This window comes from Sus scrofa, chromosome 3, assembly GCF_000003025.6.
Source record: "Sus scrofa isolate TJ Tabasco breed Duroc chromosome 3, Sscrofa11.1, whole genome shotgun sequence".
Lineage (NCBI taxonomy): Eukaryota > Metazoa > Chordata > Mammalia > Artiodactyla > Suidae > Sus > Sus scrofa.
Window position 1 is genome coordinate 28,619,061 of NC_010445.4, and position 12,837 is coordinate 28,631,897.

The 12,837-nt window shown below is 43.5% G+C and overlaps 1 protein-coding gene across 3 annotated transcripts in view; it reads left to right on the plus strand.

The window, feature by feature from the left end:
• Positions 1-12,837, plus strand: part of PARN (poly(A)-specific ribonuclease) — a 185,699-nt gene that overhangs the window by 2,253 nt on the left and 170,609 nt on the right. For all 3 annotated transcript variants that reach the window (XM_021086564.1, XM_021086561.1, XM_021086563.1), the window contains exons 3-6: positions 3,905-3,984; positions 4,462-4,529; positions 4,615-4,696; positions 11,720-11,780. In XM_021086564.1, the coding sequence (XP_020942223.1) occupies positions 4,468-4,529; positions 4,615-4,696; positions 11,720-11,780 (205 nt within the window). In that variant the 5' untranslated portion in view covers positions 3,905-3,984; positions 4,462-4,467. The remainder of the gene's footprint in view (positions 1-3,904; positions 3,985-4,461; positions 4,530-4,614; positions 4,697-11,719; positions 11,781-12,837) is intronic.

Consider the following 12,837-nt stretch of genomic DNA (forward strand, 5'->3'; position numbering starts at 1 on the left):
AGCCCCCGTTGCCACGAACTGTGGTGTAGGTCACAGACGTGGCTTGGATCCCACATTGCTGTGACTGTGGTGTAGGCCAGCAGCTGTAGCTCTGATTCAACCCCTAGCCTGGGAACTTCCATATGCTGAGGGTGCAGCCCTAAAAAACAAACAAACAAACAAAAATAATAAAAAAGTAAAAATTATTTAAGTCATTACAAACAGTGGGCTTCTTTGGTATAGATACCCACTTTTGCTACTAGATTTTTACATGTTTAAGAAAGGTCAGCTCTTTTTAAAGAAATGAATGCTGGGGATGATCTTTGGCTTTTTTTTTTTTTTTTTTTAGGGTTTATTTATTAGTATTATTTATTTATTTTTTTTTTCTGGGGCCACACCCACAGCATATGGAGGTTCCCAGGCTAGGGGTCTAATAGGAGCTGGAGCTGCCTGCCTACACCACAGCCACAGCAACACCAGATCCAAGCCGTGTCTGCGACCTACACTACAGCTCAGGGCAACGCTGGATCCTTAACCCACTAAACAAGGCCAGGGATCGAACCCGAAACATCATGGTTCCTAGTTGGATTCATTAAACACTGAACCACGATGGGAGCTCCTAATCTTTGGCTTTAAGCATACAGTTTCTCATTGGAGTCAATTCTCTGAAAAGCTAAGAATTTTCACCATAAATATTTCTTGACCTCGAATATACTTTTGTTGTATGAATGTTACTCCAAACAGTTGAACAAGAGTTAAAATACAATTACTGTACTGTAACAATAATGTACATCAGGATTTGTTGATGTCTGCTTATGCATTAAACTTTTGAAAGCAGCAAAGCTTATTCAATCATAGAAATTGTTTTCATAAATCATGATTGTTTTGAATTATAACTGACCTATAATATATTAATTTCAGGTGCACAGCATAGGATTTAATATTTTTTATACATTTGGAAAACCACCACGATAAGTCTAGTTACCATCTGTTACCATAAACTACGTTATTACAGCATTATTTGCTTTATTCCCTATGCTGTGGCTTATTTATTTTATAATTGAAAGTTTGCACCTCTTAAACCCCTTCACCTCTTTGGCCCTTTCACTCACCCCTTTCCCTTCTGGTAACTATCACTTTACTCTCTGTATCTATAGTCACTTTGTTTTATTTCATTTGTTTCATTTTTTAGACTTCATCAATAAGAAAGCAGAGTGTTTGTCTGACTTGTTTTACTTAACATAATGCTGTCTAGGTCCATCTATGTTGTTGCAAATGGCAAGATTTTATTCTTTTTTATGGCCGAGTAATATTTCCTTAGATATATATTGCATCTTCTTTATCCATTCATCTATCCTTGAACATTTAGGTTGCTTCCATATTGTGGCTGTTGTAAATAATGCTGCAGTGACGTAGGAATGCGTATATCTTTTTGAGTTAGAATTATTGAAGCCAAAGGAGGTCCTGTCATGGCTCAATGGTAATAAACCCAACTAGTATCCATGAAGACGTGGGTTCCATCCCTGGCCCGCTTAGTGGGTTAAGGATCCAGAGTTGCCGTGAGCTGTGGTGTAAGTTGCAGATGCAGCTTGGATCTCAAGTTGCTGTGGCTGTGGCATAGGCCAGCAGCTACAGCTCTGATTGGATCCCTAACCTGGGAAGTTCCATATACTTCAGGTGTGGCCCTAAAAAGCAGAAAAAAAAAAAAAAAAAGAAAAAGTAATTTTTGTTTTCTTTTGATAAATATCCTGAAGTGGAATTGCTAGATCGTATGGTAGCTGTGTTTTTAATATTGTGAGGAATCTTTATACCGTTTTCTGTAGTGGCTGCACAAATTGACATTCCTACCAACGATGCACAGTGGTTCTCTTTTCTCCACATCCTTTCCAATACTTGTTATTTCTTGTGTTTTTGATAATAGCTATTCTGACAGGTGTGAGGTGGTATCTTGGGATTGCTTTGGCTGTTCATTTGCGGTCTTTTGTGGTTCCATACACTTTTGAGGATTGTTGGTTCTAGTTCTGTGAAAAATGCCATGGGGGAGTTCCCTTTGTGGCTCAATGCTAACAAACCCAACTAGTATCCATGAGAACATGGGTTCGATCCCTGGCCTCGCTCAGTGGGTTAGGGATCTGGCATTGCTGTGAGCTATGGTGTAGATCACAGATGCAGCTCAGATCAGGCCTTGCTGTGGCTGTGGTGTAAATTGGCAGCTGCAGCTCCGATTTGACCCCTAGCCTGGGACCCTTCATATGCCTTGGCCGTGGCCCTGTAAATATATATTAAAAAAAAAAAAAAGCCGTGGGTATTTTGATAGGGATTGTGTTAAATCTGTAAATTATTTTGGTTAACATGGACTTTTTTTTTTCTTTTTTTTAATGGCCACAGCATTTGGAAGTTCCCAGGCCAGGGATTGATTCAAGCCACAGCTGTGGCAACACCAGATCCTTTAACCTACCATGCCAGGCCAGGGATCAGATCTGAGCCTCTGCAGTGACCCAAGCTGCTGCAGTTGGATTCTTAATCCACTGTGCCACAGTGGGAACTCCCCATGGACATTTTAATATATTTATTCTTCCAGTTCATAAGTGTGGTCTTTCTATTTATTTGTGTTGTCTTCAATTTCTTTCATCAGTGTCTTAGAGTCGGGTCTTTCACCTTCTTGGTTAAATTTATTCCTTGATATTTTATTCTTTTTGATGCAGTTGTAACTGGGAATGTTTTCTTGGTTTCTCTTTCTGATAGTTTGTTACTTAGTGTCTAGAAATACAACAGGTTTCTTTTTTTTTTTTTTTTTTTTTTGTCTTTTTGCTATTTCTTTGGGCTGCTCCCGCGGCATATGGAGGTTCCCAGGCTAGGGGTCTAATCGGAGATGTAGCCACCGGCCTATGCCAGAGCCACAGCAATGCAGGATCCAAGCCGCGTCTGCAACCTACACCACAGCTCACAGCAACGCCGGATCGTTAACCCACTGAGCAAGGGCAGGGACCGAACCCGCAACCTCATGGTTCCTAGTCGGATTGGTTAACCACTGCGCCACGGCGGGAACTCCTGCAACAGATTTCTGTATATCAATTTTGTATCCTGCAGCCTTACTAAATTCATTTACTAGCTCTAATAGTTTTTTGGTGAAGTCTCTATAGGGTTTTCTGTATTTGAAATCTGTTTTAGTCATTGAAACTGTACATTCTCAGATGGAAACACATCTCTAAATTTGTTATTATAGAGTTTAGCTTGGTAGCCAGTGATAGTAATGCTAATTTTGAAAAAGTGAAGGAGCAATTCCAGTTAATTTTAATTCATAAAGATATGAAATTAGAAGTTCCCGTTGTGAGGGGAGTTTCCATTGTGGCACAGCGGAAACGAATCTGACTGGGAGCCATGAGGCTGTGGGTTCGATCTTTGGCATCTATCAGTAGGTTACGGATCCGGTGTTGCCGTGAGCTGTGGTGTAGGTCATAGGCGTGGCTCGGATCTGATGTTGCTGTGGCTGTGGCATAGGCCTGCAGCTATAGCTCCGATTTGACCCCTAGCCTGGGAAACCTCCACATGCCACGGGTGTAGCCCTAAAAAGCAAAAAAAAAAAAAAAAAAAGTTCCCATTGTGGCTCAGTGGGTTACGAACCTGACTAGTATCCATGAAGATTCAGGTTTGATCCCCGGCCTTGCTCAGTGGGTTAAGGACCCAGTGTTGTTGCAGGCTGTGTAGGTTGCAGATGCTGCTCGGATCCTGCATTGCTGTGGCTGTGGTGTAGGCTGGTAGCTGCAGTTCTCACTTGATCCCAAGCATGGGAACTTCCATATGCTGCATGTGTGTCTGTGAAAAGAAAAAAAGTTATGAAGTCATAGAGCTATTGAATAGTCAACTGACGTTTTTACATTAGTGTTTGTTAACAAGCTAAGAACTTGTATTTCTTAAAATCTAGGAATCAGCGATGGACCTTCAGTCACTGCATTAACAAATGGTTTTGATACTCCAGAAGAAAGGTATCAGAAGCTTAAAAAGGTAAGTGGATATGCTGGAAAAAAAATTTTTTTCCCCCATGTTGGTCCTTCATATGATGTTGAATTATAGAGAAGTGTAATCATTAAACTTGCTCGTTAACCTCTCAGCCTCAGCTGTGAAGTGATATTTTCATGATATTTAAAACAACAGCAAAAATAATTGTTTGCTGGAAAACACTTTGGGGAAGGTTTTAGTATTTTCAGTATTTGATTTACAGGAAATATGATGAGTTTATGTTAATAATTTGGAAATAGGCTTAATATGATACTCTGGTGGGCGGGTACTTCATTGGGAAAAATATGAAGACATGTGTATAAACTAATAATGCTTCTGATAGATAATCTGTAATCTGCTCTAATCATAGTATTCTGCCAAAGTCAAGTTGAGTCATCAGAAAGCCCACCTGATTGAGAATACTATTGCTGACGTAGAATATACAGCACTGTTTTGACAGATATTTTATCTCCCTTTTTCCAGCATTCCATGGACTTTTTGCTGTTTCAGTTTGGCCTTTGCACTTTTAAGTATGACCACACAGATTCAAAGTAGGTTGTTTTAACAAGTGGTGGGAATTCTTTGGTCATGGCATAATGTAACCCCCTAAGTCTCCTTTTATCTTATTTTCCCTAGGTATATAACAAAGTCTTTTAACTTCTATGTTTTCCCGAAACCCTTCAGTAGATCCTCACCAGATGTCAAATTTGTTTGTCAGGTTAGTAGTATAATTGCATTTTTTTTTTTTTTTCTATTTCAAATTGCTAATGAGCCAGTATGGAACTGTGGAAGCAGAATTCTCTTGAAAATTTGGTTTCACCACTAACTTGGCACTTTGGGCAAATCATTTCACCTCTCTAACCTTTAGGGTTGTAAATGCGTGACACTCTCATCCCCCCTTCTACATATCAGTGAGTTAAGGAATAAGATGTAAGAGACGGGCAGATGCAAATGAGAACGTGAGCTTTATTTTCAGCCATGCTGAATTGGAGGCCATGGTTTGTAAAGTGCCCCTTTGGGGGGTTTATAGTGTCTTACCCCCAAACTGAACCTCCAGATCAGGACCTGCAGGCTGCTTCCCACCCTGTTCTCATGACACCCATCTCCAAGGGTAGAGCTTTATTTTCTGAAAGATCAAAGTACGTGTGTAGCTTCTTTGAAAAGAGAGACCTGAAGGGACTGAGCTGTACATGTGCGGTTTCTTTGCCCAAGCTCAGCAGTTGGGAAAGACAGAGTCGAAAAAGACCACGGTTTCCTCAAGGTCAAGGCCAAGGTCAAGGTCAGGATACTGGGAGGCTCCCCCTTAGAACATCCGCTTTAAAGTTGTAGCTGATCTGTGAATTTCTGAATACCAGTTTCCCCTTTCTGCCCTCTTTTTTTTTGGCCTGCGCCCGCAGCACATGGAAGTTCCCAGGCTAAGGATTAAATTGGAGCGGCAGCAGCCGGCCTACACCACAGCCCCAGCAACTTGGGATCTGAGTCTGCGACCTACACCATGGCTCACGGCAGTGCCAGGTCCTTCACCCGCTGAGCAAGACCAGGGATCAAACCCCCATCCTCATGGATACTAGTCAGATTCTTAATCTGCTGAGCCACAGTGGGAACTTCCCCTCTCTGCCCTCCTAACAATCTGATACAGTGGATCCAGGGAAAGTGAGTAAGTGGTACAGTATGTGCACACCCAATGACAGCTGAGTATTCCTCTTTTCTCCCTGTGATCTTGTGCCCAGGCTTCTCTCCAAGCAGTAATACTAGTTCTTTGGAGTCTTCCCATCTTTCTCTTTTCCCTTGTGGAAGTGGTAATGCAGCTGAGAAAGCCTGGAGGGTAGGCTTTGAGTGACTGAGTCGTGTCAGCCTCTTTCTATAATAAGGCAGGATAGGAGCAAATGAAATAGAGCGTTAGTTGTATGTCTGGGGCCGAAGAGGAGGTAATTTTGGCCTTGTAACCTGTATTTTTCTTAAATTGCCGAATAAACTATAGTTGATATTTCCCTACCTTGCCATCATCTAACTTATTTACCAGTCACCTTCGTGATTTGTAGATTTTCACTGAGAGAAACAAAATAGGCTCAGTTTGGAAGTTGTGTGGCTAGAGTTTTCCAGCAGTTGTTTCCAGTAACTGTCCAAAAGACAGTTATTCAAGTGGGTTAGCCGTGGCTTCAGCCAGAGGTTAATCAAACAAATGCACACGGTGGCAATAAGACACCTTAGGGATGACGCTCTGTCCTAAAAGAGCCACACAAACAGTTATTCTAGGAAATGAATTGAAAACAGATCAAGTGACCCCTACCCATTGTATACAGCCATTCTGTGGCTTTACCTGGAACACTTCATGCAGTTCTAGTTGCCAGCCGTTTTTTAGAGAAAAGACAGACATCATCGACTTGAAGACAGGTCGGAGACTGATGTTTAAAATGGACAATGGGATAAAAATGGTGCAGTTTTCTAGTCTGGAAAAGCAAAGAGATTTAGACTCAGTAAGTAAACCTGTTATTTGTATACATAAGGCAAATGATAGTATCCTTTTCTTTTTTTCCTTTTGTCCTCCATCTAAGATGGCTTTTGTTTAAAATTCTGTGGAGTTCCTGTTGTGGCTCAGTGGTAATGAACTTAACTAGTATCCATGAAGATGCAGGTTCCATCCCTGGCCTCGCTCACTGGGTTAGGAGCATTGCCGTGAGCTGTGGTGCAGGCTGGCAGCTGCAGCTCTGATTCAACCCCTGGTCTGGGAACTTCCATATGCTGCAGATGCGGCCCTGAAAAGACAAAAAGAAAAAAAATATCTGTGACTGCAGCAGAGTTGCATCTCACAAGGGAGTTAGCACCTGGAGTCAGCGAGTAGGATGAAAATTGTGTCTAGTCAAAAAATTTTGTCTAGGAGTTCCCGTCGTGGCTCAGTGGCTAATGAATCTGACTAGGAACCATGAGGTTGTGGGTTCGATCCCTGGCCTTGCTCCGTGGGTTAAGGATCTGGCGTTGCCGTGAGCTGTGGTGTAGGTCGCAGACAGGCTTGGATCCCACGTTGCTGTGGCTCTGGCGTAGGCCGGCGGCTACAGCTCCGATTCGACCCCTAGCCTGGGAACCTCCATATGCCATGGGAGTGATCCTAGAAAAGGCAAAAAGACAAAAAAAAAAAAAAAAAATTTTGTCTAGTCTTAAAAAACTTATTACCCTTAAAGGAGGGAGGTGCAAAACAATCCGATATGATCTTTGAAAAAAAATAAGCATCTGTACACACAGCAAGATGCTCACACCAGGCAAGATATGGAGGAATGGGCAGACTGAGAACCAGTGCTTCCAGAGCATGTGCCTGTTCAGTGGGATGGCCGGCAGTATTGCATGGTGTCTACATGGTTTTCGCCTCCTCTTCTTCATTTTTCTGGCTGAACATCTGTAGTTGAATCCCTAGAAGAAAATACCTACATGGACTTGAAAAATCAAGATATTGCTAAAAAGAAAAGAAAAGGCTGGGAGTTCCCTTGTGGCACAGTGGGTTGAGGATCTAATGTCTTCACTGTAGCACCCAGGTCACTGCTGTGGCGCAGGTTCCATCCCTGGTCTGGGAACTTCCACATGCTGTGATACAGCCCCCTCCTCCTCCCCAAAGTCAAGATACTGCTACTGTCTACCGAGTAAAAAATGAGTTTCTTTCTTTTGAGTTTCTTTTTAAAATACTTCTTCTCCATGCCAGTTCCTTCCTCATTTTACTCCCAATTCTTTTTCTGTTGTTGTTGCTTTTTAGGAAGTTCCCAGGCTAGGGGTCAAATCAGAGCTGCAGCTGCTGGCCTATACCACAGCCACAGCAATGTGGGATCCAGGCTGTGTCTCTGACCTACACCACAGCTCACAGCAATGCCAGATCCCTGACCCACTGAGTGAGGCTAGGGATTGAACCTGCATCCTCATGGATACTAGTCGGATTCATTTTGGCTTTGCCGCAATGGGAACTCCCACCTAATTTTTTTTTTTTTTTTTTTTTTTTTCTTTTTTGGCTGCGCCTGTGGCATGTAGAAGTTCCTGAGCCAAGGATTGAACCCAGGCCATGGGAGCCACCCAAGCCATGGCAGCCGCCCAAGCCACTGCAGTGACAACGCTGGATACTTAACCAACTCCACCACAAGGAGACTCCCGCATTTCACTCCTTTTATGTACATATGTACATATCCTCCTGTGCCTACATATATATACACACACACATAATTTTAGCTTTTCTCATTAATATACACAGAACCCTAATATTTGTATTTTATATAACTTGCATTTTCTACTCATCACAATGTCTTCATACTTTGTAGTATGGATCTGTGTGATTTATTTAATAGGAGTTTGGAAGCTTTCCAATAGTTCCCTATTTATTTATTTATTGTTTGGTTCCCTCTTTTAAACAATACTGTAGTCAGTGTCCATCAGTGTGTCTTTGTGTATATGGAGCTATGTTTTATAGGCTAGATTTCCTAGAAGGGGAATTGCTGATTCATAGGACTCATGCATTTAACATTTTGATAGAGGCCTCAAATTGTCCTCTCCAACAGCTGTACTTCATCTCCCGAATCCTAAAAATGGTACATTTAGGAAAAAAACAGTGATTAGTAAACCACAAATAGATTTTGTTGGTTCAAAGGGTTTATTCTTTCTTTCTTTCTATCTTTTTTTTTTTTTTTTGCTTTTTAGGGCTGCACCCGCAGCATGTGAAGGTTCCCTGGCTAGGGGTTGAATCGAAGCTGCAGCTGCCGATCTATTCCATAGCCATAGCAACACCAGATCTGAGCCATCATCCACGACCTATATACCACAGTTCACAGCAGCGGCGGATCCTTAACCCACTGAGCGGGGCCACTGAGCGTCTGCGTCCTTGTGGATACTAGTTGGTTCGTTATTTCTGAGCCACAATGGGAACTCCTCCTTTTATTTATTTTTTTTGTTATTTTTCCTTTTTGGCTGCCCCGAGGCTATGGAGTTCCCTGGTTAGGAATCAGATCTGAGCCCCAGTGGCGACATACACCACAGGATCCTTTAACGCGCTGTGCTGGGCCGGGGATTGATCCTGTGTTCTGGCACTGCAGAGATGCCTGCGATCTCATTGCACCACAGTGGGAACTCCAAGATTGCCTTTTTATATCTCATCATATTTTAAATAGAATTTGTGTTGGCTAATAAAGATACATACAGTATATGAAAGCATACACAGTACATAAAAGGTGAATACCTTTTAACATAAGATTTAAAAAAATAAGTAATTGAAAAATTGGAAGAAAAGAAAAATGAGGTTATGATTACTGGCTTATGATCAGGACACGGATTTCATGCCAAAGAAACTTACCTATTTGTCCCTGAGCTTCCTACCGGATACGAAAAGGGGGGAAATAATTCTGTGGCCCATAGGATCAAAACTAACCAGGGCTCAGGAGAAGTTCAGTTTTTCTCAGACTAGAGGCCTGAGAGCATTTCCCCTTCTGTCCTCATGAAGAAATCATGAGGGTAGAAGGCTTTGTCTTCAGCTGCTGTCTAAAGTGAAAGTGTTGATTGGTCATTTTTTTTTCTTTTTCTTTTTTTTTTGTCTTTTTAGCGCCTCATCTGCAGCATATGGAGGTTCCCAGGTAGGGGTCGAATCGGAGCTGTAGCCGCCGGTCTACGCCACAGCCATAGCAACGCGGGATCCGAGCCCTCGTCTGCGACCTACACCACAGTTTACGGCAATGCTGGGTCCTTAACCCCTGGGGCGAGGCCAGGGATCAAACCCACATCCTCATGGATCCTAGTCGGGTTCCTTAACTGCTGAGCCGTGAAGGGAACTCCTCAAGAGTTCAGTGGTGCTAGTGCAGCATCCCTCAGTCTAGACGGATGGCATAATGATTCAGGAGTATGATTTCAGGAAAGATAGCTCTGGGATGGGCAGACTCAAATGACTCAAGTGTGCTGCCCACTGGTTTTTTGACTTAAAACAAGAATAAATCTAAGAAGCAGCAGTGATGTTTCCCACTATTTAGTTAACATGAGTAAGAACTTTGTGAAATTTTTGCCATTCTTTTTTTTTTTTTTTTTTTTTTTTTTTGGTCTTTTAGGGCCGAACCAGTGGCATATGGAGGTTCCTAGGCTAGGGGTTGAATTGGAGCTATTGTCTCCGGCCTACAGCAGAACCACAGCAATGTCTGGTCTGAGCCGCATCTGTGACCTACACCACAGCTCACGGCAACGCCAGATCCGTAACCCATTGAGCGAGGCCAGGGATTGAACCTGCGTCCTCATGGATGCTAGTCGGGTTTGTTAACCACTGAGCCACGATGGGAACTCCGAAATTTTTGCCATTCTTATGTAACGTTATTTAATATTTTTATTAACATTTACCTATGTATTTTGACTTCACCTAGGTTTGAGAGATGTGTTTAATAAGTCTCATTACTGGGAATTTTTGCCTATTTTGATATTGAATGTAAAGAGCATCCGATTAAGGAGTTCCCATCGTGGCTCAGAGGAAACAATCTGACTAGTATCCATGAGGATGCAGGTTTCATGCCTGGCCTTGCTCAGTGGGATAAGAATCCGGCGTTGCTGTGCGCTGTGGTATAGGTCACAGAAGCAGCTAGTATCTTCCGTTGCTGTGGCTCTGGTGTAGGCCGGTGGCTGCAGCTCTGATTCAACCACTAGCCTAGGAACCTCCATATGCTGTGGGTATGTCCCTAAAAAGACCAAAAAAGAAAAAACAATTAAGAACATCCAATTAAGAATTTGGGTTTTCAGAATCTAATTTGAGGTGGATAGTCATACTTTGTAACCTGCACACATGGGCTCCCTTAAACTTGAACCTGTGGTAAGATAACATAAATACATTTTTTTTTTTTAATTTGGCTGCCCCATAGCAAGTGGAGTTCTCGGGCCAGGGGTCAGATCCGAGCCACTGTGGCAGCCTATACCACAGCGGTGGCAACACCAGATCCTTTTAACCCACTGTGCCCAGGCCTGGGGGTTAAACCTGCATCCTGGCACTGCAGAGACACTGCTGATCCCGCTGTGCCGCAGCAGGCACTCCTATATTAAATACATTTAATTTCTATTTATAGTCTGCTGGTCAGTACAGCCATCAGGAGTTTCCTGTCTATTGGGAGAAGATATGTTTGCCAAGTAAAATTTTCTTAAATGTTGTGAAACGAAGGATTCACATGTATATATTTTTGTATTTTTAGGGCCGCACCCGAGACGTATGGAAGTTCCCAGGCTAGGGGTCCATTCAGAGCTGCATTTGCTGACCGACGCTACAGCCGCAGCAACATGGGATCGGAGCCGCATCTACTGCCTGCACCACAGCTCACAGCGATGCCGGATCTTTAACCCACTGAGTGAGGCCGGGGACCAAACCTGTGTCCTCATGGATGCTAGTCAGATTCATTTCTGCCGAGCCACGACGGGAACTCCAGAGGTGTTTGTTTTATAATCTATGAAGGAGAAGACCCCTGCCTGGGAACCTCCATATGCTGTGGGAGTGGCCCTTAGAAAAGGCAAAAAGACAAAAAAAAAAAAAAAAAAAAAAAAAAAAAAAAAAAAGAAGGAGCAGAGCCCAGATGGTTTCAGTGAGTGGATGGGTGACTCAGGGCTGTGCAGCAGAGCCACCTTCTCCTCTGGCCGAGGCCCTGCTGCTCGCTTGCCTGGTTACCTTTGTTTGCTCACCTGAGCTCCTCCTCTGCTTCTCTTCTTCTGCCTGCCCCGCACGTCACCCAAATGTATGTTCTGTTTACTCTTGTTTCAGAGCTCAAGCATTGACTTTCTAGCAAGCCAAGGATTTGATTTTAATAAAGTGTTTCGCAACGGTAAGCTTATATGTGACCTCTCTTTAGAACTCGGAAATCTGGATGTGTTTGAGAATGGTCTTTCCGTGCCTGCTGTCTGAGCCAGAGTCTCAGATTTCCAGTCCATCATGTGGCCCCTTCTGAAAACCTGGCCCGCCGTGCCCTGCCTAGGAGAGCAGCTACTACTCTCTTTCTTTAGCTCCTGCCTCATTGAGTGGAGCTGCTTCTACCGCTGGTATGACTTGGTTGCCTGGCAGACCACCTGTGGGGAGTGCGTACCTGTTCTCTTTTTTCTTTTCTTTTTTTTCTTTTCTAGGGCTGCACCTGCTGCATATGGAGGTTCCCAGGCTAGGGGTCCAATTGGAGGTGCAGCTGCTGGCCTACACCACAGCCACAGCAGTGCGGGATCCGAGCCACATCGCCGACCTACGCCACAGCTCACGGCAACGCCAGATCCCTAACCCATTGAGCGAGGCCAGGGATCGAACCAGAAACCTCATTGTTCCTAGTCGGATTTGTTTCCGCTGTGCCACGACGGGAACTACTGTGTTTCTGTTTTCTGTCAGTAAGACAAGTGCTATGACGTAGTACTTTTAAAAGCAGCTGTATTCCCAGAATATGGAGATGCTTTTGGAGGAAAAAAGTCTACATAGACTGCACAATCCTGATGGCCCGCTTGCTAGCATGATGGGCTGGCAGGCGCCCTGGGGAGAGGGGCTCTGTCCCCTTCTGGATCCCCGGTGCAGAGCGAGATTCCCCTTCAGAGATGTGACCATTACGTATTCAGTGAATGAATACTGGATGGTAGAGGATACCAGAGTGGTTTTCTTTCTTGCTTTCCTTTATTTCCCCCCAAACCTCTGGTTTTTCCAGCAGCATTAAGCACCTGCTGCTCCCTGGTCAGCGTCTCCTTTTAACTTAATTGTCTTCATGGATGGTGTGCTTTCCTATGGCCAACGTATTAACGAGGGCGGTAAGGAAGGAGATTTTTCTCAGCGAAGGTACTAGAACATGGACTTCAAGTAAACTCTCCCCTCAGTGCAATCTCCTTGTGAGGCCTTTAGAACTCATAGCATGT